This window comes from Nycticebus coucang, chromosome 10 (assembly GCF_027406575.1).
Source record: "Nycticebus coucang isolate mNycCou1 chromosome 10, mNycCou1.pri, whole genome shotgun sequence".
Classification (NCBI taxonomy): domain Eukaryota; kingdom Metazoa; phylum Chordata; class Mammalia; order Primates; family Lorisidae; genus Nycticebus; species Nycticebus coucang.
The window spans coordinates 125977043-126004025 of NC_069789.1; the positions used below are offsets into that span (position 1 = coordinate 125977043).

Below are 26983 nucleotides of genomic sequence, written 5' to 3' on the forward strand. Positions count from 1 at the left end.
CTTAAGTGATTCTCTTGCTTCAGCCTCCCCAGCAGCTGGGATTATAGGTGCCTGCCACAACGCCTGGCTATTTTTTTGTTGCAGTTTAGCCGGGGCCGGGGTCGAACCTGCCACCCTCCGTATATGGGGCCAGCACCCTACCCACTGAGCCACTGGTACTGCCCTTTATTTATTTATTTTTTGAGACAGTTTCGCTTTGTTATTTCTGGTAGAGTGCTGTGGTGTCAAAGCTCACAGCAACCTGAAAGTCTTGGGCTGAAGCAATTCTCTTGCCTCAGCTTCCCAGGTAGATGGGACTACAGGCACCTGCCACAACACCCAGCTATTTTTAGAGGCAGGGTCTTACTCTTGCTCAGGTTGGTCTCAAACCTGTGAGCTCAGGGCAGTCCATCTGCCTCAGCCTCCCAGAGAGATAGGATTACAGGTATGAGCCACTGCACCCGGCCCAAAAAGTTATTTATTTATTTATTTTTTTTAAATATGGAACGCTTCATGAATTTGCGTGTCATCCTTGTGCAGGGGCCATGCTAATCTTCTCTGTATTGTTCCAATTTTAGTATATGTGCTGCTGAAACGAACACCCAAAAAGTTATTTTTGATAGGTTTGTCTTTTAGTCTTCCTACTCAATATATAAGTGCTTTATACACCATAGTTGTAGCAAGAAGAGTATTCTGTATTTGTCTCTTTACTGTTAACCAGTGAGTTTTATATTTTCAGAAGATTTCTTATTATTCATTAATATCTTTTCAGATTGAAGAACTCCTTTTAGCATTTATTTTATTTATTTATTTTTTTGAGACAGAGTCTCAAGCTGTCGCCCTGGGTAGAGTGCTGTGGCGTCACAGCTCACAGCAACGTCAAACTTGGGCTCAAGTGATTCTCTTGCCTCAGCCTCCTAAGTAGCTGGGACTACAGGGGCCTACCACAATGCCCAGCTTGGTTTTTTGGTTTTTGGTTGTTGTTTTTTTTTTTTGTTACAGTTGTCATTGTTTTAGCTGACCCGGGCTGGGTTCTAACCCACCAGCCTGGGTGTATGTGGCCATCACCCTACCCACTGAGCTATGGACACGGCCCTCCTATTAGCATTGTTTTGTAGTATAGACCGGTGTTGATGAAATCTCTCAGCTTTTCCTTGTGTGAGAATCTTTATTATATCCTTATTGAAGGATATTTTTGCAGGATATAGTATTCTAGGGTTAAAGTTCTTTTTTTCTTCAGCACTTTGAGTGTGTCATGCAACTCCTGGCCTAAAGTTTCCACTGAGAAGTCCTCTGCCAAACATATTGGAGCGCCTTTGTATGTTATTTTTTCTTCCCTTCAGACCCTTCTTTATCCAACTCCTGGGCTCAAGCGATTCTCCTGCTTCCACGTCTCAAGTAGCTGGGACTACAGGCGCCCACCACAACGCCTGGCTTTTTTGTTTGCAGCCGTCATTGTTGTTTGGTAGGCCCAGGCTAGATTTGAACCCACCAGCTCAGGTGTATGTGGCTGGCGCGTTAGCCGCTTGAGCCACAGGTGCCGAGCCTGATGATTAAATGTTTTGAGGTAACCTTGTTTGGGTTAAATCTACTTGGTGTTCTGTGTGAGCTCCTTGTACCTGAATATTGATATCTTTCTCTAGGTTTGGAAAATTGTTTTACTATTTATTTGAATAAACTCTCTAACCTAATCTATCTCTAGTGTTTTAGGCCAGTAACTCTTAGATTTGCTATTTTGAAGCTATTTTTTAGAAACAGTAGAACTGCTTCATTCTTACTCATTTTTTTCTCTTTTCTGTTTATTTTTCAAATAGCCTATCTTAAAGCTTACTTGTTCTCTCTTATGCTTGGTCAATTCTGCTGTTGAGAGATCCAGATACAAATCTCAGTTTGTTGATTGAATTCCTAAGGTCTAGAATTTCTGCTTTTTTTTTTTTTTTTTAATTATTTAGAACTCTTTGTTAAATTTCTCTGATAGGCTTCTGAATTTCTTCCCTGTGTTGTTTTGAAGTTCATTGAGCTTCTCAGGACAGCTTTGTGTGAAAGGTCACCTATCTCCATCACTCTGGGATTGGCCACTGGGAACTTATTTAGTTCATTTGGTGAGCTCATGTCTTCCTGGATCTTGATGCTTTTGGATGTTGTGTCAATGTCTAGACATTGAAGAGTTAGGTATTTATTTTAATTTTCACAATCTGGACTTGTTTGAACCTGTCTTTCCAGATATTCAAGGTGAATTGAGTGTTGTGGTCTAAGTCTCTGGTCACTGCAGCTGTATCAGCACTGGGGGTGCCTCAAACCCACTAATGGTGTGACTTTTGCAGACTTCTGGTGGTACCACTTTGGTGAGTTTGGGTAAGACACAAGAGAATTCCCTGGATTACCAGGCAAACTGTCTCACTATCTGTGCTAGGCTTTTGGAGTTGGAGGAGAAGTGACATGGACACTCCCTCTTGGCCACCAATGCCAGGTCACACCCAAAGCCAGCCCAGTCTCACCCAAAGCCAGGGGTGACCATTGCCTAATTACCTGTGATGTTTGTTTATTCAAAGCCTGAGGGCTCCTTAGTTAGCAGGTAATGAATCCTGCAAGGACTGGTTTCTTCCCTTCAAAGCAGCTTGTTTTCTTATGGCCTATGGGAGGTCCAGAAATGCCATCTAGGACCTCAGGCCTGGATGAAGGGGCCCCAGGAATTTGCTTGGTAGTTTATTTTACTGTGGCTGAGTTGGTACCTATGTTGTGCCAACCCTTTGTGCTCCTTACTTTCTTCACCTGGAAGAAGACTCTCCCTGAGCTGCACTGCCCATAATTCGGGGAGGGTGACACAGGCACTGGCTTAGTCACAGCTGTTATCTTATTGGGTCATGTGCACCCCAAGTCCACTGGCTCCCATCTAGCACACCTCCAGGAATTGCCCAAGGACTGTAGTGGCTGTGGCCAGACTGCCTAACAAATTTAGTCCAGGCCTCAGGCTGCTCTTTTCTTCTGGTAGTAAGGCTAGCAGGAACTTGGGCCTTGGGCCAGAAGATTTCCCTGTGGGCAGGCTGGTTAAAATGCTCCTTCCATGGGCGCCACCTGAATTATCCTGTGTTCCTCCATGCTAAGTGGCGGCCCTGAGTTTCGTTTCTTTTTTTTTTTTTTTTTTTTTTTGAGACAGTCTCAAGCTTTTGCCCTGGGTGGAGTGCTGTGCCATCACAGCTCACAGCAACCTCAAACTCTAGAGCAGGCATCCTCAAACTTTTTTTTTTTTTTTTTTTTTTTTTTTTGGTTGCAGTTCAGCCGGGGCCGGGTTATGAACCCGCCACCCTCGGTATATGGGGCCGGCGCCCTACCCACTGAGCCACAGGCGCCACCCCCATCCTCAAACTTTTTAAACAGGGGGCCAGTTCACTGTCCCTCAGACCGTTGGAGGGCCGGACTATAGTTAAAAAAAAAAAAAAAAACTATGAACAAATTCCTATGCACACTGCACATATCTTATTTTGAAGTAAAAAAACAAAATGGGAACAAATAACAATCACACCGCCTCATGTGGTCTGCGGGCCACAGTTTGAGGACCCCTGCCTAGAGTCTAAGCAATTCTCTTGCCTCAGCCTCCCAAGTAGCTGGGACCAAGGCACCCACCACAATGCCCAGCCATTTTTTATGTTGCAGTTGTCATTGTTTTAGCTGGCCTGGGCTGGGTTCAAACCCACCAGCCTCTGCGTGTGTGGCTGGCGCCCTATCCACTGAGCTATAGACGCTGCCGGGCCCTAAGTTTCAATGCAAAGCCCCATGCTCATTTTACTCCCCACCCTCCACCCCCTCCACCCGGCACACAAGAGTCTCTCTCCAGTTGGTTTGCTAGTGCACTGCCAGGGGGTGGGGAGGGTGGTGTAGGCATCAGATGCCTGTCTGTTCTGCCCTCTTCAGTGCCTCTTTCCTTGATATAATGTTAAACCAGGTAGTTTGACTGCTCACCTGATTTTTGGCTCTTCTGAAGGTGCTTACTTGTGTTGTTGAATCAGGTATTCATGCAGAGGGATGATTGCTGGAGATGTCTTGTTTGGCCATCTTGCCCTAACTTCCTTATTTATTTATTTATTTTATTTATTTAACTTCCTTATTTATAAGGTAGACTCATTCTGTCAACAACTTTTTCTCATTTTTTAATATCCTGCAATACAGATCCTGAAAAAAAACAGTTTAGTTATACATCTGATTACCTTTACTAGTACTTAAAGTAAAACAAATGCTTGTTTGTCTGATCAGTTTCTCCTATAACCACCATTCTGACACATCATGCAGACTTCTTTCTATTTATATAGAGCTATTTGCTGTTCCCCAAACTCATGGTGTATTTTCTTACTTTTCCACTATTGTCCTTGTCTTCTAGGGAATGTCTTCCTCACTCCATATTTAACTCTATGCAATGTAAACTGACTCCCTCTTGTAGAACACACATTTTCTTCTTTTGGGACCTCAGTGTGTACCCCATGGAGGATCTACTTTTCTTTTTCTTTTTCTTTTTTTTTTTTTTTTTTTGAGACAGAGCCTCAAGCTGTCACCCTGGGTAGAGTGCTGTGGCATCACAGCTCACAGCAACCTCTGACTCCTATGCTTAAGCGATTCTCTTGCCTTAGCCTCCCAAGTAGCTGGAACTACAGGCGCCCCCCACAACACCTGGCTATTTGAGACTCTTGTCTCAAAAAAAAAAAAGAAAGAAAAGAAATAAAAATGTTCCTGGATAGGGTCAGTGCTCATTGCTCAACGGTTTGGGCACTGCACATGGACTGGAGCTGGCAGATTCAAACCTGGCCTGGGCCTGCTAAAAACAACAATGACAACTTCAAAACAAATAACCAGGCGTTGTGGCTGGGGCCTGTAGTCCTAGCTAATTCACAGGCTGAGGCAAGAGAATCTCTTAAACCCAAGAGTTTGAGGTTACTGTGAGCTGTGACGCCACGCCACTGTAACGAGGGTGACATCGTGAGACTCTGTATCAAAAAATAAAAAATAAAAAAATTCCTGGATGATACAGGTATATACAATTGTCAAAATTGAAATGGTAAAGATTTGTGCATTTATGTATATGTAAATTTTACCTAAAAAGGTAAACAAATATACTTTTGCTATTAGTTTTCACCCTGAGGTATTTAGGGTGTAGTGGAATCTACTATTTACTTTGATATAGTAGATATGTAAAATATAAAGTGGATCAATGGATAGATTAAATGGTAGATATATGTGTGATAAAACAAGTAGAGGAGTTTTAATGATAGATTCTAAGTTGTGGGTATACATATTTTTTTCTGTACAATTCTGTCAAATTAGCTTTATGTTTGAAAATTTTCATAATTAATAGGGAAATAAGGGGTAAGTTTTTAAAAAGAGGAGCTAAATTAAACACAGCAAGAAATCCCATGTTCATATTCCTAAGTACAGTCTGTCCATCTTCCAGAGATAACTATTCACATTGAATAAGAATGTGCCCTTACAGGGATCAGTGTCCTTCAGGGATGTGGCTATAGATTTCAGCAGAGAGGAATGGCAGCACCTGGACCCTTCTCAGAGAAACCTCTACTGGGATGTGATGCTGGAGACCTATAGCCACCTGCTATCAATAGGTAAGCACAGTCACCTTGCTGTGATGCATCTTACATAAGGTGAAGTATTATCCTGGATTTTGCTAGGATTCTTTAACTCATTTAAGCACTTAGAACATTACTTTTCTTCTTAGAGGTATATGGTTACATTGCTGAAGAACATATTCTCATTGAACAATAAGACTATTGATTGGGCTGTGAAGTATAATTAGCTGGACCCTGTCCTTTATCATTTCCCCTTTATAGGATATCATGGTCCTAAAGAAGAGGTTGTCATGTTGGAGCAAGGAAAGGAGCCATGGACATTGCAGGATGAGCGTCCACATCAGAGCTCTTTAGGTGGGTGAGTGGGACCCAGCTAGATGGGAAATAGGGGAATAAATCTCAGTTGTCTTGAAAAGACTAGAACCTTTAAAACGCTGTTAAGATGACTCTTTTGGAAGGCTCTAAATTTTTACACTGCTTGAGAATCCTTTTTTTTTTTTTTACTGAGGCAGAGTCTTATCTTGTCACCCTTGGTAGAGTGCAATGGCATCGTAGCTCATGGCATCCTCAAACTCTTGGGCTCAAGTGATCCTCCTGCCTCATCCTCCTGGGTAGCTGGGATTACAGGTGCCTGCCACAACGCCTGGCTATTTTTTAGACATTTGGTCTCCCTCTTGCTCAGGTTGGTCTTGAACTCATGAGCTCAGACAATCCACCCACCTTGGCCTTGCTCAGAGTGTTAGTGTTATTGCTTTTTGAACTCATTTATGCTGTAAAATTTAAAGTGAATTATTAAAACTAATGAAACGTGTGAGCCAGCACGCCTGGCCTTTGCTTGAGGATCTTTGATGCTAGCCTCTCAGATAAGTAAATGCCACTACCTGGATGACCGTTGTCATTTTTGTTGTCTTCATTGACTTTTGGATTCTGAATTGTGCCAGTGTGCCTCATTAAAGATCTTTCTTCTTTGATTATGTTTGTTTTCTCTAACATTCCTTTTTTTTTTTTTTTTTTTTTGAGACAGTTTCAAGCTATTGCCCTGGGTAGAGTGCCATGGTATCACAGCTTACAGCAACCTCCAGCTCCTGGGCTCAAGCGATTCTCTTGCCTCTGCGTCCCAAGTAGTTGGGACTACAGGCGCCCACACAACGCCCAGCTATTTTTTATTTTTTATTTGCAGCCGTCATTGTTTGGCGGGCCTGGGCTGGATTCGAACCTGCCAGCTCAGGTGTATGTGGCCGGCGCCTTAGCCATTTGAGCCACAGGCGCCGAGCCTTTTTTTTTTTTTGCCTTCCCCATAGTCCTAGAGTCCTCCTTTCTATATTCAGGCATTCATGGATCTGCTTTCTTTGAAAACTACTATGTTTCTCACACTCGCATTCCTACTAGTCCTCTTTTATTTTTTGCTTTCTCACCGTGACATGCCTCAGAACTTTATTTCTAGTCAGGCTCTGTTTCTGCTTTCCCCATAGGAATTGCCATGTGATTCCTCAGTTTTCCTAATTCCCCTTGCCTTTTTATCTCCGGGAGCATCTTTCTGCTGTGTTTGACATTAATTGCCTTTCCTGACATTTTCTTCTAATGTTGGTTGAGTGATTCCACACTGCCTACGATTTCTCTGCCTGCTTGGTGTTTTTTTCATTATTGCCCTGATGCTTGAGTTTAATTATAGTCCTCAGTTTAGGTCACATTATCATCATGAGTGTGGGTGAAGACCCTCTTATTTTATTTCTTAATTTATTTGCTTTCTAATCCTTGTCCAGACCTGTCTCTCTTCCAAATATCAGCCATTGTTTTATATCAGTAAATATTTCTTTTTTAACTCATTTATGCTATAAAATTTAAAGTGAATTATTATTATTATTATTTTTTTTTTTTTGAGACAGCCTCAAGTTGTTGCCCTGTGTAGAGTGCGGTGGCATAACAGCTCACAGCAACCTCCAACTCCTGGGCTCAAGTGATTCTCTTGTCTCCGCCTCCCAAGTAGTTGGGACTACAGGTGCCTGCCACAATGCCGGCTATTTTTTGGTTACAGCCATCATTGTTGTTTGGCAGGCCCGGGCTGGATTCGAACCTGCCAGCTCAGGTGTATGTGGCTGGTGCCTTAGCCGGTTAAGCCACAGGTGCCAAGCCTAAAGTGAATTATTAAAACTTATGAAAGTTAATATGCTATATTTCTTATTTTTTGCCTTTTTCCATGTCTATCCATAGTACAGTCTGTTCATTCAGTTTATTATTTTTTATGACTGCTGACTTACGTCTCTATGAATACACTATCACCACCACCCTTGTCAGATTACTCACCCTGACCCTTTTTTCTGGGCTAGGATGAGCTAGTTGTACCCTCTCCTCTAGTAGCTGTTCTTTGAACTAAAATCTCCTGTTTCTCCCTTTAGAAAGGGAGTTTAGGTTGGTAGGCTTAATGCAGGGAATATCTGAAAAGGCTTCTTTCCACATTGAAAGAAAAGGAGAGTATAGAAATGATGTGCATTTGTCTTTCAATCTTCAAAAACTGTGGCAAACTGGTGACCAAATAGCTATCAGAAAAGAGAACATAAATCTTTAAATGGTGTTTACATCAAGAAGGTATTGATTACAGGGTGGTGCCTGTGGCTCAAGGAGTAGGGCGCTGGTCCCATATGCCGGAGGTGGCGGGTTCAAACCCAGCCCTGGCCAAAAACCACAAAAAAAAAAAAAAAAAAAAAAGATTACAAAGAGTCAATTAGAGAAATAATTCATGTAAACCTAAACATTGGTGGGCCTGGTGGCTCACGCCTATAATCCTAGTGCTCTGGGAGGCCAATGTGGGTGGATTGCTTGAGCTCACAATTTTGAGACCAGCCTTTTGTATAGACCTGGTCTTTACAAACTAGCTGGGCGTTGCGGAGGCTGAAGCAAGAGGATTGCTTGAGCCCAAGAGTTTGAGGTTGCTGTGACTATGATGCCACGGCACTCTACCAAGAGTGACATAGTGAGACTCTGTCTCAGAAAACAATAAAAAAGGGCAGCACCTGTGGCTCAAGGAGTAGGGCGCTGACCCCGTATACCAGAGGTGGCAGGTTCAAACCCAGCTTTGGCCAGAAACTGCAGAAACAAAAAAAAATCCCTAAAACATCATTTCTTTCTCCAAAGGAACCAATCAGTGGTACTCATGTAGAAATAATTTGAAGCATGATTTATAGTTCCATAGACATTAAAAATGCATCAAAGAATGTTAAAACATTAAGATTACTTAAATATGGTAATATTTCTTCTTATACTGACCATGAGTATACTCCCAACAGGTCAGAAATTATGGGACCTTAATCAATGTGGAAAAATCCTCAGGTATACACAGGCAACCTGTCCACATCAGAAAATGCATCCTGGGGAGAAATGTTATGACTGTGCCAAATTTGGAAAGATGTTCACTGAAACGTCACAGTTCAATGTCCATCCTAACGTTCATACAGGAGAAAACTTCTTTGTATGTACTGAATGTGGGAAGGCTTTTGTACAGAAGCAAGAATTCATTACACATCAAAAAACACATTGTAGAGACAAGCTATACAAATGTGATAAATGTGGAAAATTCTTTTTCGAACAATCTTTTCTCTTAAGACACCAGAGAATTCATACCAGAGAAAAACTCTGTGAATGCAGTGAATGGGGGAGAGGCTTCTCTCATAACTTAGATCTCAGTATATGTGAGAAAATTCATACAGGTGACAGATCCTATACATGTATTGAATGTGGACAAGCCTTTATCCAGAAGACACAATTGACTGCGCATCAAATAATTCATTCTAGAGATAAACAAAATGAATGTAGTAACTATGGGCAATCCTTTATTTCCAAGTCACAACTTCAGGTACATCAACAAATTCACACAAAAGTGAAGCCCTATATAAGTACCAAATGTGGGAAGGTCTTCAGTAATAGTTCCAATCTCATTACACATGAAAAAGTTAAAATTAGAAAGAAATCCTTCATATGTGCTGAATGTGGAAAGGCTTTTACCTACAGGTCAGAGTTGATTATACATCAGAGAATTCACACTGGAGAGAAACCTTATGAATGCAGTTACTGTGGAAAAGCTTTCACCCAGAAGTCAGCACTCACAGTGCACCAGAGAATTCACACAGGAGAAAAGTCATTTGTATGCATGAAATGTGGGTTAGCCTTCATCCTGAAGGCACGCTTGATTGCACATCAAAGAATTCATACTGGAGAGAAACCTTATGAATGCTGTCACTGTGGGAAATTTTTTACTTCCAAGTCACAACTCCATGTGCATAAACGAATTCATACAGGAGAAAAACCATATACATGCAATAAATGTGAAAAGGCATTCAGTGACAGGTCCAATCTCGTTAAACATCAGAAAACTCACATAGGAGACAAATCCTATATATGTTCTAAATGTGGAAAACCCTTTACTCAGAGATCAGAGTTGATAATTCATCAGAGAATCCATACTGGAGAAAAACCTTATGAATGTAGTACCTGTGGAAAAGCCTTCACGCAGAAGTCATATCTCAGTATACATCAGAAAATTCATACTGGAGAGAGACAATATGAATGCCATGCATGTGGGAAAGCCTTCAACCAGAAATCACCACTAGTTGTGCATCAGAGAATTCATACTGGAGAGAAACCTTATGAATGCAACAATTGTGGCAAACCTTTTATCTCTAAGTCTCAGCTCCTGGTGCATCAGCCAGTTCACACAGGAGAGAAACCATACGTGTGTGCTGAGTGTGGGAAAGCCTTTAGTGGAAGGTCAAATCTCTACAAACACCAGAAAACTCATAATGCAGAAAAGCCTTACATGTGTTCTGAATGTGGGAAGGCCTTCAGACAGAAATCAGAGTTGATTACACATCATAGAATTCATACTGGGGAGAAACCTTATGAATGCAGTGATTGTGGGAAACCTTTCACCTCCAGGTCTCAGCTCCTGGTGCATCAGCCTGTTCACACAGGAGAGAAACCATATGTGTGTGCTGTGTGTGGGAAAGCCTTTAGTGGCAGGTCCAATCTCTGTAAACACCAGAAAACTCATACAGGAGAAAAGCCCTATATCTGTTCTGAATGTGGGAAGACCTTCAGACAGAAGTCAGAGTTGATTACACATCATAGAATTCATACTGGGGAGAAACCTTATGAATGCAGTGACTGTAGGAAGTCTTTCATTAACAAATCAAAACTACACGAACATCAGCGAATTCACACAGGAGAGAAACCTTATGTGTGTGCTGAGTGTGGGAAGGCCTTTACCAACAAGTCAAATTTGAACAAACACCAGCAAAGACACACAGGAGACAAGCCCTACAAGTGTTCAGTCTGTGGGAAAGGTTTTTTCCGGAAGTCAGTGCTCAGCATACATCAGAGTATTCACTCTTGAAAGAAAAGATATGAGAAAACCTCACTAAGCAGATTTGATTGTACATTATTGAATCCTTTCAGCAGAAAAATAAGTAGAAATGCCCACATGTAAATATCACACATTACTGTTCAGAAGATGGGATCTGAGAAGGACTGAATGTAGCCAGGTATGTTTCCCACATTCTCTCAACCTCAGTAAGCCTCAAGGCATTAATACTCAGAAGGAACTGAGGTGAATGCATTAGCAAAAGCTGCTCCTAAAACCTGTGATGGAACACTTAACAAATTCTTAACCAGAAAGATTAAGTTATGTTAATGATAATGTTGTTTTCTGTGGAATTGGTACAGTGCCAACAAATTCAGTGATAACCTAGGGTAGTGATACATCCTAATTCTATGACTTTTTTGATGCCAGATTGTCTAACAGAATCATGGGTGCTTTTTCTTTTTAATCTAACACAGTTGTGCATATCCTCCCTCACTGAATATTTCTATAACAAAAGTGATAACGCAATAAAAAAATATGTATACAGCCACAAATCTCTGAGTGCAGGTTGACTTTTCATTGTCATCTAGCACTGTGACTAACAACAGGCGTCATTAGCCACTAGTAGTTCTTGTCTCTGAGCTTCAGAGACCATCAGTACGTTTTCTCTCCACACAAACCCCATAATAACTAAACATTCAAACTACTTGAATGTATTTACCACGTGTTTGCAGTACTGTTCATTGTTAATGGGGACTACATAGAAGTTTGAATACCAAGAGGTGAGTTTGATTGCGGGCAGTCTTGTAGGCTGACTACCACACTGATATTGTCATTATTATTATTAATTTTTTTTTTAGAGACAGAGTCTCACTTTGTCGCCCTCAGTAGAGTTTTGTGGCATCACAGCTCACATCAAACTCTAGCTCTTGGGCTTAAGCGATTCTCTTGCCTCAGTCTTCTGAGCAGCTGGGACTACAGGCACCTGCTACAACGCCTGGCTGTTTTTTTGTTGCAGTTTGGCCGGGGCCAGGTTCCAACCTGCCACCCTTTGTATATGGGGCTGGTGCCCTACTCAATGAGCCATAGGCGCTGCCCGTTATTACCATTATTTGCATTTATGTTAATACTAAACTTGCTGTTGATACCAGTATTAGGAATGATGATATTCGTGTAAACCAGAGGGGAACAGTCTGCACATTGTAAGATCTTTGTGAGGCCAAACACAGTGGCTCATGGCTATAATCCTAGCACTCTGGGAGGCAGAGGCAAGAGGATCACTTGAGCTTAGGAGTTCGGAGACCAGCTTGAGCAAGAGCAAGACCTTATCTCTACTCAAAATAGAAAAATTAGCCAATTGGCTGGATATTGTGCCAGGTAACTATAGTCCCAGCTTCTTGGGAGACTGAGACAGGAGGATTGCTTGAACTATGGAGTTTGAGGTTGCTGCTAGCTAGGCTGATGCCATGGTACTGTAGCTTAGGACAACAGACTGTCAAAAAACAAAACAACAAAACCAAGGTCTTTGTGAGAATTAAATAATTTAGAACCCAATGCACAGTGCTAATCATGATGATTAGCAAAATGTTGAATGTGTATCAGGGTCTGTCCTAGGCTCATTAAAACTATAAACTCATTCAGTCTATATAATGTTTGAGTTGGGCACAATCATTATGTCCATTTCACAGAGCTAGTAAATAGCACAGAAAGCTTCAAACCCAGGCCCACTGACTACAGTGTCCATTATGTTAAACCCAGTGCAATGCTGCTCCCCAAAGGACATCATCAAGGACTCAGTCTTCATTATAGTAATGTTATTTATAATTACACTGTAGATCAATTGCAATAACTATAATTGTAATGTATTTATGATACATTTCTGAGCTGATTATTTCTATACCTTCACCTACACTCCATAAGAATAGTACATTGTTAACATCACCAGTATTTTCATTATTTTAGTGTCACTGTGTTTATTATAAGAAAAATAAATGATTAAATCTTTAAATAATATTGCTTTATTCCTTCCCCTCCACCATGGGAGTTCCTCTTTATCTATGATTCATAGCATTTAATGACCCATGTCAGCAAGAAAACCGTAGATCTGTTTACTCCTGTCAAATCAATGTCCCCTCTCAGCCTGGGGTGCTATAACAAAATACCGTATACTGCTAGCCTTAAATAACAGAACGTTATTCTCTCACAGTTGTGAATGCTAGATGGTTCAGGGTCAAGGTTTAAGTCTGGTCAGCTTCTGTGAGGATTTTCTTCTTGACTTGCGGATGGCTTTCCTTCTCACTGTCCTCATGTGGCCTGTCCTGTGCCCAGTGAAAAAGAGAAATACCTCTCTTCCCATGCCTATAAAACCTCTCCAGTCCTGTTACTGGGATCCTACCCTTATAACTTAACAGAACCCTAATTACCTTCTAAAAACCCATCTCCAGAATACTTTCACATTGGGGTTAGTATTTCAATGTGTAAATTTTGCTTGGATACAGTTCAGTTGATAAAATCCACTAGAGGACTTCTTTCCTTTGACATTTTAACCACAACTCAAGGGATGAGTAGTGATTGTGTACCTTCAGTATAGGAAATCTTTGTGTCACTCTTGGTTCTGGAAGGCCCTCCCTTCCCACCCCATGTATTACCCACTTTGTCTTTCTCAGCTCCCATTCAGGGATAGCCTCAGTCCAATTGCAGAAGAATCGATTTTCTTCTTGGCCAAGTTGGAGACTGCATAGAGTCATTTTTTTTCCTCCTTTAGCATTATTCCAAAGCCAGGAGAAACAGCTGAGACCTGGGAGGCTTCTTCCACCTTCCTGAATGTCCAATTTTGGCTTTCCATGAGTGCTTGCAGCTGTGTTGTTGATTCCCAGCACCACTGGCTAAGTTATCAAGAACTCTTCTGCAGGCTCCTTACACAAATTTAGCACAGTCATTTTAATTTTAAAGAGGGGAGTTAGTCCTAATGCCTCTTTCCTGCTTCACAAAGGAAAGTGTCAGCACCCTGGAGAAAATGCACCTATAAACTGGTCAGTCATTCAGAGGTAGGAAAAGCACAAAGTGACGGTCAGGGTCAGTTTAGAAATTACGAGTAACACACACTGGAAACCAGCATCAACCTCTCATGGCCAGGTGCCTCCTGAGGCTGCTTTGTCAGCACAACATAGTAATACAGGCAGTCCCCAAGTTATAAACATCCAACTTGCGTACAACTCACACTTAAGAATGGAGGTTATTATACTTAATGGAGAAATGCACTTAAAAATGGTAGCTATTACAGTAAGTCCTTGAGTTACAAACATCAAACTCATATATAACTCGTAAATAGAGGTACAAATAACTAACTTAAAACTTGCACTTAGGCGCTGCGCCTGTAGCACAGTGGTTACAGCGCCAGCCACATGCACCAGGGCTGGTGGATTTGAATCTGGCCTGGGCCAGCTAAACAATGACAACTGCAACAAAAAATGGCCAGGCGTTGTGGTGGGTGCCTGTAGTCCCAGCTACTTGGGAGGCTGAGGCAAGCGAATCTTTCAAGCCCAAGAGTTTGAGTTTGCTATGAACTGTGATGCCATAGCACTCTACCGAGGGCAACATAATGAGACTTGTCTCAAAAAAAACAAAAACAAAACCTTAAAGATGGAGTCTATTACAGGTAATAGATAAATGTACTTTCTCTGACTTAACATATAAATTCAACTTAGAAAACCTATCACATTTCTAACCCAGGAACTACCTGTAAGTTTTCTTGTTTGTTTTATACAGTCTCACTACATTGCCCTCTGTAGAGAGTGCTGTGGCATCACAGCTTACAGCAACCTCAAATTCTTGGGCTTAAGTGATGCTCTTGCCTCAGCCTCCCAAATAGCTGGGACTACAGGCGTTCACCACAACACCCAGCTATTTTTGTTGTTGTAGTTGTCAATTGTTGTTTAGCAGGCCTGGACCAGGTGTGAACCCACCAGCCCCAGTGAGTATGGGTGCCAAACCTGTAAATTGTTTCTTATGACTGATAATTATTCATTTGTGTGGAAGCTATAGAGTAAAAGAATGTTTTCTACTTATACTGTTGAAATTTTCCTCACTACCAAGAGGAGTGCCTATAATTTTTCAAATTGAAATGGTAGAAATGCACTGTCAATGTTGAGGGGATCCCCAAATTTCTCAAAGTGTGAAGAGGATGCACATGAAGTAAAACCTATATTTTGATTTTTTAGGCAGTGATTATATTTGCATTATAGCTGAGTAAATTGTGCTGGCCTTTCTATTCATATTAACATTCTCTAGCTGGCTTTATTGTTTGTTTGTTTTAGAGACCTTACTATGTCACCCTTGGTAGAGTACTGTGAAGTCACAGCTCACAGCAACCTCAAACTCCTGGGCTTAAGCGATTCTTTTGCCTCAGCCTCCGGAATAGCTGGAACTACAGGCACCCGCCAGAACACCCAGCTATTTTTTTTTTTTTTTGGAGTTTGGCTGGGCCAGGTTTGAACCCGCCACCCCTCAGTATATGGGGCTGGTGCCCTACCCACTGAGCCTACTGGTGCCGCCCACAGGCTCTATTTTCAAGCTGAGTCCTAGAGAGGAACATCCCTGGCCTGAAGGTACCCAGCATGCCCACATCACAGTGTAGGTCCAATTCCCTCAAATCAAGTTCCACATTTGCTGGAAGTGAACATTTTGAGTAAAGCATAGCCCCTCCCACCACTGTCATGTAGAACTTGCTGGCAGAAGAGCTCAACAGGTGTAAGGAATTGGTTTTTACAGCTTCCTATCTGCTCCTACCTGCTGCTCCCTCCCCAAACAGGGGTATGGTAGTTTCGCTGCTTCATAATTGCCATAGGGAAAAGCTAGCAGAAGAGCTAGTGACTGGACTTGAGGTTTCATTGCATAGTAGGCAAAGAGATACATTCTTATTTTTATTTTAATTTCTTTTTTTCTGCATAAAAATCAATTTTTAATTAATCATTTCTTTATAACTACGTTGAGTAATAAATAATAATATTCCTATTCTGTCCTACTATTCCATACTATGTTTCCTTCTTTTATTATTATTATTAAATCATAGCTGTGTACATTAATGCGATCATGGGGCACCATACACTGGTTTTATAGACCATTTGACATATTTTCATCACACTGGTTAACGTAGCCTTCCTGGCATTTTCTTATTGTGTTAAGACACTTATATTCAACATTTACTAAGTTTCACATGTACCCTTGTAAGATGCATTGTAGGTCTAATCCTACCAATCACCCTCCCTCCGCCCATCCACCCCCTCCCACCCTCCCCCCTTCCCCATAGTCTTAGGTTATAACTGGGTTATAGCTTTCATATGAAAGCCATAAATTAGTTTCATAGTAGGGCTGAGTACCTTGGATACTTTTTCTTCCATTCTTGAGATACTTTACTAAGAAGAATATGTTCCAGCTCCATCCATGTAAACATGAAAGAGGTAAAGTCTCCATTTTTCTTTAAGGCTGCATAATATTCCATGGTGTACATATACCACAATTTATTAATCCATTCATGGATCGATGGGCACTTGGGCTTTTTCCATGACTTAGCAATTATGAATTGGGCTGCAATAAACATTCTGGTACAAATATCTTTGTTATAATGTGATTTTTGGTCTTCTGGGTATATACCTAATAGAGGAATTATAGGATTGAATGGCAGATCTATTTTTAGATCTCTAAGTGTTCTCCAAACATCTTTCCAAAAGGAATGTATTAATTTGCATTCCCACCAGCAGTGTAGAAGTGTTCCCTTTTCTCCACATCCACGCCAACATCTCTGGTCTGGGGATTTTGTGATAATGGGCTAATCTTACTGTAGTTAGATACCTCAAAGTAGTTTTGATTTGCATTTCTCTGATGATGAAGGATGATGAGCATTTTTCATATGTCTGTAGGCCGTGCACCTGTCTTCTTCAGAGAAGTTTCTCTTCAAGTCCCTTGCCCAGCCTGCGAAGGGATCACTTGTTCTTTTCTTGCTTATACATTTGAGTTCTCTGTGGATTCTGGTTATTAAACCTTTGTCAGAGACATACCCTGCAAATATCTTCTCCCATTCTGAGGGCTGTCTGCTTGCTTTACTTATTGTGTTCTTGGCTGTGCAGAAGCTTTTTAGTTTGATCAGGTCCCAATAGTGTTATTTTAATTTCAAGGTAAATAAAAATAGCAGAGCTTTCTGGGAGGCACCTGTGGCTCAAAGGGGTAAGTCACCGGCCCCATATGCTGGAGATGGCAGGTTCAATCCCAGCCCCGGCCAAAAACAGCAAAAAAAAAAAAAAAAGAATAAAATAGCAAATATTTTCTTAGTCACTTTCTGTCACATATTGGCCATATTAAGAGTCATTCTTTTTTTATTTTTGCTACCTATGTTTAGTTTTTGCATAGTTCTCTTTTGAGTCTTTTTTTATTTTTTAAATTTTATTTATTTATTTTTGAGACAGAGCCTCAAGCTCTTGCCCTGAGTAGAGTGCTGTTGCATCACAGCTCACAGCAACCTCCAACTCCTGGGCTCAAGCGATTCTCCTGCCTCAGCCTCCCAAATAACTGGGACTATAGGCACCTGCCACAACACCCGGCTATTTTTTGGTTGCAGTCATTGTTGTTTGGCGGGCCCGGCTGGAGTTGAACCTGCCAGCTCAGGTGTATGTGGCTGGCGCCCTAGCCGCTTGAGCCACAGGCGCCGAGCTTTTGTTTAAACTGAGACAGAGTCTCACTTTGTCACCCTCGGGGGTATAGTGCTGTGGCATCATAGCTCACAGCAACCTCAAACTCTTGGACTCAAGTGATTCTCTTTACCTCAGCCTCCCTAGTAGCTGGGACTACAGGCGCCTGGTACAATGCTCGTTTTTTTGTTTTTTTGTTTTTAGCAGGCCTAGGCCGGGTTCAAACCCACCAGCCCTGGAGCATGTGGCCAGCACCCTAACCACTGAGCTACGGGTGCCCAACCTTATTTCTGCCTTTTATACGGAAGTAGTTGATTCAGTGCAGAGGCTAATGGATAATGGTGATCAATGTGGGGCATTCAAATCTCCATTTCCCTCTTCTCCCAACCCCCAGACCTTAAGAAGACACTTGAACTTCTCCCTCCTGCTCCCACTTCCGGTGACATCTACCAAGAAAGGATGTAGTACTCTGACTTCTACCCTGTTTACTAAGAAGATTAGTAACGTTGGTTATTGCAGCTTACTTTCCATTTTGAAGTCTTTCTGGTTTGATTTCACCCAGGAGCGCACTCCCCTACTGACCTTTCAGTCTCTCCCATAGTAATTTCTCTAAAAAGTGGATTAGACCATATTGATTGCTCCCCTCATTTGCCTAGCATATAATTGTGCCCAGCCCTGTGCTGTGAGGGGTAACTTACATGGAGCGCCACACCCCATCTCTGGTAACTTACCCCTCCCGAATAGAAGTCTGTTCAGATGGGGATCACACACTTAATTCTATTTGGGAATCCCAGCCTTGCTCTATGAAACTTGGAAAAGGCTGATTTCCTCCGCTGTACGGAATAGATACGCCTCCAACGTGGCGGCCTGCAAGTAGCAGCATTTGGGCGCAGCCATGTTATTTGCCCAACCGCGGGTCTTACTGAAACTGCACAACGTCTCTAATGAAGGAGTCTCAAGCCCCGTTAATGCTGGTAAATGTGACTTCCCTTTTCATTGAGAGCATGCGCAGTACCAACCGCCCATCAAGGGCGGGGCTAGAAGTCAGACCGGACGTTGTTGTGGTCCTGAGAGGCTTTTTTTTTTTTTTGTGGAGACAGAGTCTCACTGTACCGCCCTCGGGTAGAGTGCCGTGGCGTCACACGGCTCACAGCAACCTCTAACTCTTGGGCCCACGCGATTCTCTTGCCTCAGCCTCCCGAGCAGCTGGGACTACAGGTGCCCGCCACAACACCCGGCCATTTTTCCGTTGCAGTTTGGCCGGGGCTGGGTCCGAACCCGCCACCCTCGGCACATGGGGCCGGCGCCCTACTCACTGAGCCACTGGCGCCGCCCCCGACAGGCTTTTTCACCGCTGGTGTCAGTTCCGTGTTCCCCAGCGCAGATGTCTCTGAGGGTTTGGTTGATCGCGATTAGTGTTTCGGGGAAGTCCGTAATGCGGGAAGCAGGTTTTCCGTGGATTTCGTTATAGTGGTTTTGGAGTTCATTGTTGGGGCCTGTGGCGTCCGTTGGTGGTTCTCTGTGATGGTGGTTTCTCGGTCAGTGATGGGGCTGTTTGAGTTGAGTGATTGAGATTCAGGGGTTGGTGATGGCACTTGCAGGTGACAGAACGTAGGCAGATGTCAGCTATGGTGAGAGGTTGGGGTCTGTGATCAGGTTGGGGTCTGTGATCAGCTTGTGTTTTAACTGAGTTGAAAATTTACCTCATTCATTTTCAGCCTTCTTTAATATAAAGATGTACAAGCTTTGGTGTGTAACTTTAAATTCTAAGTTATATTTTTGTTTAAATTCATCTATTTTTTTCTTTGACCCACGAGTTATTTAGAAGTCCATTTTCTGTTTCAGATGATGTCTGTAAGGCTCGAGTTAAACAATTGCTTTGTGGCCTAGTTCATGCTCAGTTTTCATGTAACATCAGTTACATAAAAATAATGTGCTTAACTTCTCTAATTGTATTGTTATATTCACTAGGCATTATATATATATATCCTCACAGATTATTTTATGTGCTTGATTAATTACAGTAGGTAAACTACTCACTGTAAATAAAGGTTATTTGTCCAAGAAGGGCTCTTTATCGTCAGTTTCTGCTTTATATATTTGAAACTATATTAGAGACAGTTGTGTATTTTTAATAATTGACATGACAAAATAGCTCCAAATATAGCAATTGAAACTTTAACAATTTCTGAAAGAACTCACTTTCCCAAATGCTTTCCAGTACTGGATATTGTTGCTTTTTTAAGGTTTTTACAAATTTATCTATTTGCTCTGATGCATTTTCATTGTTAATCGAAATCGACACCTTTTTGTTAATTGCCATTTGTTTCATTTTCTGTGAAATTTCACATTGTTTCTTTTTTTTTTTCTCTTGGCATATGTTTTCCTAGTGATTGCTAGAGTTATTTTAACATTAGAAGCAAGCTATCATCATATGTTAAAAACTTTTATATAGCTTCATTTTGATTTTTATGTTACATTTTAACATAATAAGATTATCATCTAATAAATGTTTTTTGTTATAGTTTCTTGATTTCCTCCTGTGTAGTAAGATCCTTCCAACTACACCACAATATATACTTCCCAAATTTATTTTAATATTCCTTAGGGGTTTTTTTTTCTTTTTACTTTTTTTTGAAACAGTCTCACTTTATCGCCCTCGGTATAGTGCTGTGGCGTCCCAGCTCACAGCAACCTTCAGCTCTTGGGCTTAGGCGATTCTCTTGCCTCAGCCTCCCAAGTAGCCAGGACTACAGGCGCCCACCACAATCCTACTGGAATTTGCCTATAGAATTTAAACTACAAATATGTAGTTTGTTGGCCCAGTGGGGGTAGCTCACATCTGTAATCCTTAGCTGGGAGGCTGAAACCGGTGAATTGCTTGAGCTCAGGAGTTTGAGACCAGCCTGATCAAGAGCAAGACCCTGTCTCTACTAAAAACAGGAAAAATTAGCTGAGTGTTTTGGTGGGCACCTGTTGTCCCAGCTACTAGGGAGGCTGAGGCAAGAAGTTCCTTTGAGCCTAGGAGTTTGAAGTTGCTTTGAGCTTTGACACCACAGAACTTTAGCCTCAGTGACAGAGACTCTGTCTCAAAAATAAATAAAGTGTTTTGTTTGAGGAAGATGGCTAGCTATATCAGCACCATTTATGTAATGAATCTCTTGTGCACACTCAGTTGAATAACAGTTGATCACTACATATAAATTAGAATAGTCTGGGACACTGTTTTACTTATTCTGATTATATTATTTAAATATCTGATAGAAGATGGTAATTGCTGGTATTTATTGCATTATTCTCATGTGCTAGGGAGGTGTGGCATACTTTACAAGTATCTCATTTTTTTTTTTTTTTAGAGACAGAGTCTTATTTTGTCGCCCTTGGTAGAGTGCCATGGCGTCACAGCTCACAGCAACCTCCAGCTCTTGGGCTTAGGTGATTCTATTGCCTCAGCTTCATGAGTAGCTGGGACTACAGGCACCTGCCACAGTGCTTGGCTATTTTGTTGTTGTTATAGTTTGGCTGAGGCTGGGTTCGAACCCGCCACCCTCGGCTGGTGCCCTACTCACTGAGCCACAGGCACCCCCCACATCATCTCATTTTATTTTCACAACTATGAGCTCTGCATTTTATTCTCATTTTAGAAACTAAAACTGAAGTAACTTTTTAATATTTTCATAATTAAAAGGTGACAGAACTGTAATTCAAATCTGCAGTATTGTTACTCCAGATCTCATGGTCTTTTTCCATATTTCACCATGACTAATAACTTATCACTGATTTTTTTTTTTTTTTTTTGGCCAGGGCCGGGTTTGAACCTGCCACTTATAGTATATGGGGCCGGCACCCTACTCCTTGAACCACAGGTGCCACCCACTGATTTTGTTTTTTTTTAAGACAGTCTCTGTCACCCTGGGTCGAGCGCCTGTTGTCACAGCTTATGGCAACCTCAAACTCTTGGGCTCAAGTGATCTTTTTTTTTTTTTTGAGACAGAGTCTCACTGTGTCAACCTTGGTAGAGTGCTGTAGTGTCACAGCTCACAGCAACCTCAAACTCTTGGGCTCAAGTGATCCTATTATCTTAGCCTCCCAAGTATCTAAGACTACAGGTGTCCAACACAATGCCCGGCTAGTTTTTCTATTTTTAGTAGAGATGGGGGTCTCAAACTTGCTTGGGCTGTTCTTAAACTCCTGAGGTCAGGTAATCCACCTGGCTCAGCCTCCCAGAGTGCTAGGATTAGAGGCCTGAGCCACTGCACCTGGCCCATACCACTGATTTTGTTAAACTTTATATTCTCCATGTTGTCTGAATGGGTCTGTGCCGGGGTCTCAGAGATAAAGATCAGCAGTCAGAATGTTATAGAGAAGCAGAGGGCTGCAGCTCGCTCCGGCATACAGTGACCTCAGTTTATTTCTTACAAGCTTATATACTCTTAACAACACTAAGTTCTGCGCTTACACATTTTAATAATAATACTAATTGGCAGCCAATGGTTTATATGATAAGAGTACAAAGAAGCCATGCAGAGCGACCACAAAAACTTATTCAGCCGTTTGTCTGAGAAAACAGGTGCATCATGTCACTGAAATGCTCACTAACTTTTTCTTTCTTTTTTTTTTTTTTGCAGTTTTTGGCCGGGGCTGGGTTTGATCCCACCACCTCTGGCATTTGAGGCCGGCACTCTACTCCTTTGAGCCACAGGCACCTCCCACTAACTTTTCTTGTTTTCCACTTCCAAGGTCCCTTCCAGGACATTCAGACAGCCAAACTCTGTTTGCAGATTTTGCCTCCTGTTTGACTAGTTTGCTAATCAGCTCAGAGAGTCTTAAAGGAACATCCCTTCATATGGACTCTTAGAAAGCTTCTTTAAACATACGTTAATGGCACTTGATGTTACATTGAGGCTACACTCCACAGCACTGGTCTGAACTAAAAGTGTGGTCCATGGACTAACAGTATTAGCATTACCTGGGCACTCATTGGCAATGAAAGTTCTTGGGTTCTACCTTAGCCCTACTGAATCAGAAACTGTGGGGGTGAGACTGAGACTTTTAAATTGTGTGGATAGAATTATTAAGAACCCCTCCAGATGACTTGAATGCAAGCCCAAGTTTGAGAACCACTGCTCTGGATTCTTGCTCAGGGACCTGCACCTTGGTGTGTCTAAGAAGTGTTTATGTGGTAAATGCTGAATGACTGATATGTGGACATTGTCTTTTTAGGTTTCTAAGAGTCTCTGGAGAGCCCTTGGGCCAGATCTTCCTCCAGAATCCAGCCCACCTCCTCCTAGCAACTCTGTTGACAGATGACTCCAAAGCTTCAGGCTCATTAGAAAACAGGGGTTGAGACTAAGTTGGCCATGCCTGCTAATTGGATCTCACCACAGAGATTCCCAGCCCTGTCTCCAGAGGATGGTGACAGTTCATATGAGGTGAGGAGGAGTCACCCCAGGGGTGAGAATTCATCCCACTAGTAGATATCTCTGATCAGTCACCAGAGCCTCTGGGCAAAGGCAGGTAGGCCATAGGAAACAGACAGACTCTAGAACTGCTGCTTATTATGCAAATCTTGATTTTCTGGTAAGAATGAGCAATACACGGGTAATGTCTCCATCTCAAGAGGCCAAGTGTATGATAGTGGAGAGGTGGACGATCAAGAAAAAGTGTTATTTCTTCATCAAATTGTTTTGATCTTTTGACTGTGGATAGAATACCTGGTTAGAAGTCACTTTTACATGGATTTTGAAAGTATTTTTTTCATTTCTTCCTACAGCGTCCCCCCCAAACACAAATATTTTCTTTTTGAAATTTGTTTTTCAGATGTCGTTTCTCCATTTTCTTTCCCCTCTACTATTTTCTATTTCATTGCCCTTCTGGGAAACATTATCAACTTTGTCTTCCAGCCCTTATTGAGCTGCTCATTGCATGTATCAGCATTTTAATTCAAATTTTTGAGATTTTAAAATTTTAGTTTGGGCTCGGTACCTGCAGTACAGTGGTATGGCACCAGCCACATACACCAAGGCTGGCGGGTTAGAATTGGTCCAGGCCAGCTAAACAACGAAACTGCAACAACAAAAATAGCCAGGCGTTGCAGCAGGTGCCTGTAGTCCCAGCTACTTGGGAGGCTGAGGCAAGAGAATCGCTTAAACCCAAGAATTTGAGGTTATTGTGAGCTGTGACGCCACGGCACTCTACCGAGGGCCACATAGTAAGACTCTGTCTCAAAAAAAAAAAAAAAGTTTTAGTTGGATTTATATTTGGTTTCTTTAGCATCCTGTTCTTGTGGGTATAATACTATTTCTTATCCCTCTGAAGATACTGTGATAGTTTATTATGAATAATTTTTTGAATGGGTAATACATACACTTAGTTCAAAAAGTAGAACAATATAAAAAGCAACACACTGAGGAGTATTATGCTGAAAGAAATTCAGGGTAAAGATGGGACTGTGGTTCACTTACTTTTCCTCTGCCTTTCCATGTTTCCCTATGTAGATGACCAGTTTTATTAGTTTTCTTTGTTTGCTTAGTTCTGTGTAAAGCTGAAAACAGTTATAGTTGTTTTTCTTTGGATTTCACAAACAAAATGGCCTAGTAGATAAACTTTTTACATGTTACTTTTTTAATGTTTGATAAAACACAGGAAATATTATGAATAACATAGCAATGGATGTTCTTGTCTTATCTTCTCTTTCTATTGGAAATATAAGAAGTAATGGAATTTAATTTCAGAGTTTAATAACCTAAGTGTCTTAGCTGAATCTTAGTGAACTTCCAGGTCTTTTACTGCTAGACATTTTTATGATTGGTTATCTTACAATTTTTATCTAGAACATAGGAAAAATGAAGTGAAAGCTATAATTGGTAAAGAAGCAGCAGTCACCTGTATTAGCCAGAACAAGGACATGTTTGTTCAGTGTTTATTTTATTTATTTATTTATTGAGACAGTCTCACTCCCTTGCCCAGGCTACAGTAACATGCCTTCAGCCTGGCTCACAGCAACCTCAAACTCTCCAGCTCAAGTGATCCTCCTGCCTTAGCCTCCCAAGTAATTGGGACTACAGGCACCCACCACCATTCCCAGCTAATTTTTCTATTTTCAGTAGAGACAGAGTCTCAATGTTGCTAAGCTCAAAGGATCCTTCTGTCTCAGCCTCCCAGAGTGCTAGGATTACAGGCATGGGCCACTGTGCCCGGACTATGTTTGTTCAGTTTTGTGGCTTGAACAATGTTCTGAGTTTTTTATGTTCAGTGTAGCGTAGTCTTGGTTTTGTCTTGCACCTGATGGTCCGAGTGGTCTTGTTTGATGTTGGTGTTCTATGATATTGTGAGATTTGCTATGGTGAATACTATGACTTAGCTGATCCTTAGCCATCTTATAGCCTCTTATAGCAGCACTGAGATTAACTGATAGTATCAGGGCAACTCTCAGCCATCAGGTGCTGCTTTTGTCCTAATTTAGAAATAAAGGAATGGAAAAAGATTGTCTTAGAAACAAGAACCAAAGGAAATCTAGGGCTACAATTTTAGGACAGATCAGAAGGAATTTAAGATATAAAACACCCGAAGATATGAGGAATAATTCATACTTATAAAAGGAATAATATATAAAGAACTATAAAATTTATCAACCCAATTTATTTTAATAATGTGTCTTTGAACTATATTAGGTAAAATAAATAGACATCATTACATGCATTATTGGCTGTTCTATCACACTACTCTCAAAAACTTACTGATCAAAGTTAACAAAAAGTGACTGGGTGTGGTGTCTCACACATGTAATCCTAGCACTTCGGGAGGCAGAAGTGAATGGATCGCTTGAGCTCAGGAGTTCAAGACCAGCCTAAGCAACAGTGAGACCCCCATCTAAAAAAAAAAAAAAAATCACTGGGCATTGTGGTGAGCATCTGCAGTCCCAGCAACTTGGAAAGCTCAGGCAAGAGGATCACAGCCGAAGAGTTTGAGGCTGTTGTGAGCTATGATGCCACAGCACTCTACCGAGGGCAGGTAACAAAATGAGACTCTGTCTCAAAAAGGAAAAGAAAAAAACAGTAGACAAAAAACAAACCTTTCCTTTAATATTGATTCTGTTCTTCAACCAAGAGCATTAAATTAGAAGAAAAAGTAAGAGGCTGTTGTACAACAATTTGAATATACTTACTGCCATTGAACTGGCCACTTAAAAATCATTACAACATCAGTTTGTTTTGTAAATTTTACCACAGTTTTAAAAATATTTCAATAAATAAAAGACAACATTTTAAAATTTGCATGGTAAAGCTAAACTCTAGAGGGGGGAATACGAATCTAAACATAATAATATAAAAGAAGAATAAAGGGCTCAGCGCCTGTAGCTCAGCAGCTAGGGCTGGCGGGTTCGAACACAGCCTGGGCTTACCAAACAACAATGACAACTACAACAAAAAAATAGCTGGGCATTGTGGTGGGTGCCTGTAGTCCCAGCTAATCAGGAGGCTAAGGCAGGAGAATCAGTTAAGCCGAAGAATTTGAAGTTGCTGTGAGCTATGACATGAGGGCACTCTATTGAGGGCGACATAGTGAGATTCTGTCTCAAAAAAGAATAATAAAGACTGAAAAACTGTAAGGGCAGAAATCAGTCACAGAGAAGAAAAATAGTTGATAAAGATGTTTGACAGAAACAAATATGTTTTCAGAAACATTTGCCTCTACATGGTGATAATTAAGAAAAGGTAGTAAAAGGTACATATAATGTATGTAACCAAACATTAGAAATAGTTGTTACTTCTATAATTAAGATTAAAATAATCATGAATCAATATATTATTATTTTTCTTTTTGAGACAGAGCCTCAAGCTGTCGCTCTGGGTAGAGTGCTGTGGCATCACAGCTCACAGCAACCTCCAACTCCTGGGCTCAAGCGATTCTCCTGCCTCCGCCTCCCAAGTAGCTGGGACTACAGGCGCCTGCCACAACACCCAGCTATTTTTTGGTTGCAGCTGTTATTGTTGTTTGGTGGGCGCGGGCTGGATTCAAACCTACCAGCTCAGGTGTATGTGGCTGGCGCCTTAGCCGCTTGAGCCATAGGCACCAAGCCCATGAATCAATATTATATGGAATCATACAAAAAATATGAAAACCCGAGCAAAAGGATAAAATTTTACCAAAATAAATGTCTACATTGGCAAGAATGAATTATTCAAGTCCTTTAAGAAATTAAAATGTTTACTCAACACTTCCACAATAGTCAGAAATGACTGAAAAGTTCATGTCTTCATGCCACAGTTTGCATAAAAGATAATATTCAAAATTATTATCAATCTTGTTCTTGCTTTTGGTTTTATTTTGTTGACATTGTTAACCTTGATGGCCCAACACCCTGGAAATTATCAACATAAATTCAAAAATCAAAT

General features: G+C 41.3%; 2 protein-coding genes and 1 non-coding gene across 10 annotated transcripts in view; 2 read left to right on the plus strand and 1 right to left on the minus strand.

Moving 5' to 3' along the window:
- LOC128595899 (zinc finger protein 585A-like) overlaps positions 1-16639 on the plus strand; it is a 43242-nt gene extending 26603 nt beyond the window's left edge. For 3 of the 5 annotated variants that reach the window (XM_053605033.1, XM_053605032.1, XM_053605034.1), the window contains exons 3-5: positions 5459-5585; positions 5811-5903; positions 8834-16639. In XM_053605033.1, coding sequence (XP_053461008.1) covers positions 5459-5585; positions 5811-5903; positions 8834-10935 — 2322 coding nt within the window. In that variant the 3' untranslated portion in view covers positions 10936-16639. Of the gene's footprint in view, positions 1-2202; positions 2335-5458; positions 5586-5810; positions 5904-8833 lie in introns of all 5 variants that reach the window. The other 2 variants (XM_053605036.1, XM_053605035.1) reach the window with 2 other exon arrangements.
- LOC128597811 (U6 spliceosomal RNA) lies at positions 475-581 on the minus strand. The gene has a single exon (XR_008383370.1). It is a non-coding gene; the product is annotated as a U6 spliceosomal RNA (small nuclear RNA).
- Positions 5568-26983, plus strand: part of LOC128595900 (zinc finger protein 585A) — a 36700-nt gene continuing 15284 nt past the window's right edge. For 2 of the 4 annotated variants that reach the window (XM_053605040.1, XM_053605041.1), the window contains exons 1-2: positions 18722-19123; positions 22809-23017. In XM_053605040.1, coding sequence (XP_053461015.1) covers positions 22946-23017 — 72 coding nt within the window. In that variant the 5' untranslated portion in view covers positions 18722-19123; positions 22809-22945. Of the gene's footprint in view, positions 5586-5810; positions 5904-18720; positions 19124-22808; positions 23018-26983 lie in introns of those variants that run through there. The other 2 variants (XM_053605039.1, XM_053605038.1) reach the window with 2 other exon arrangements.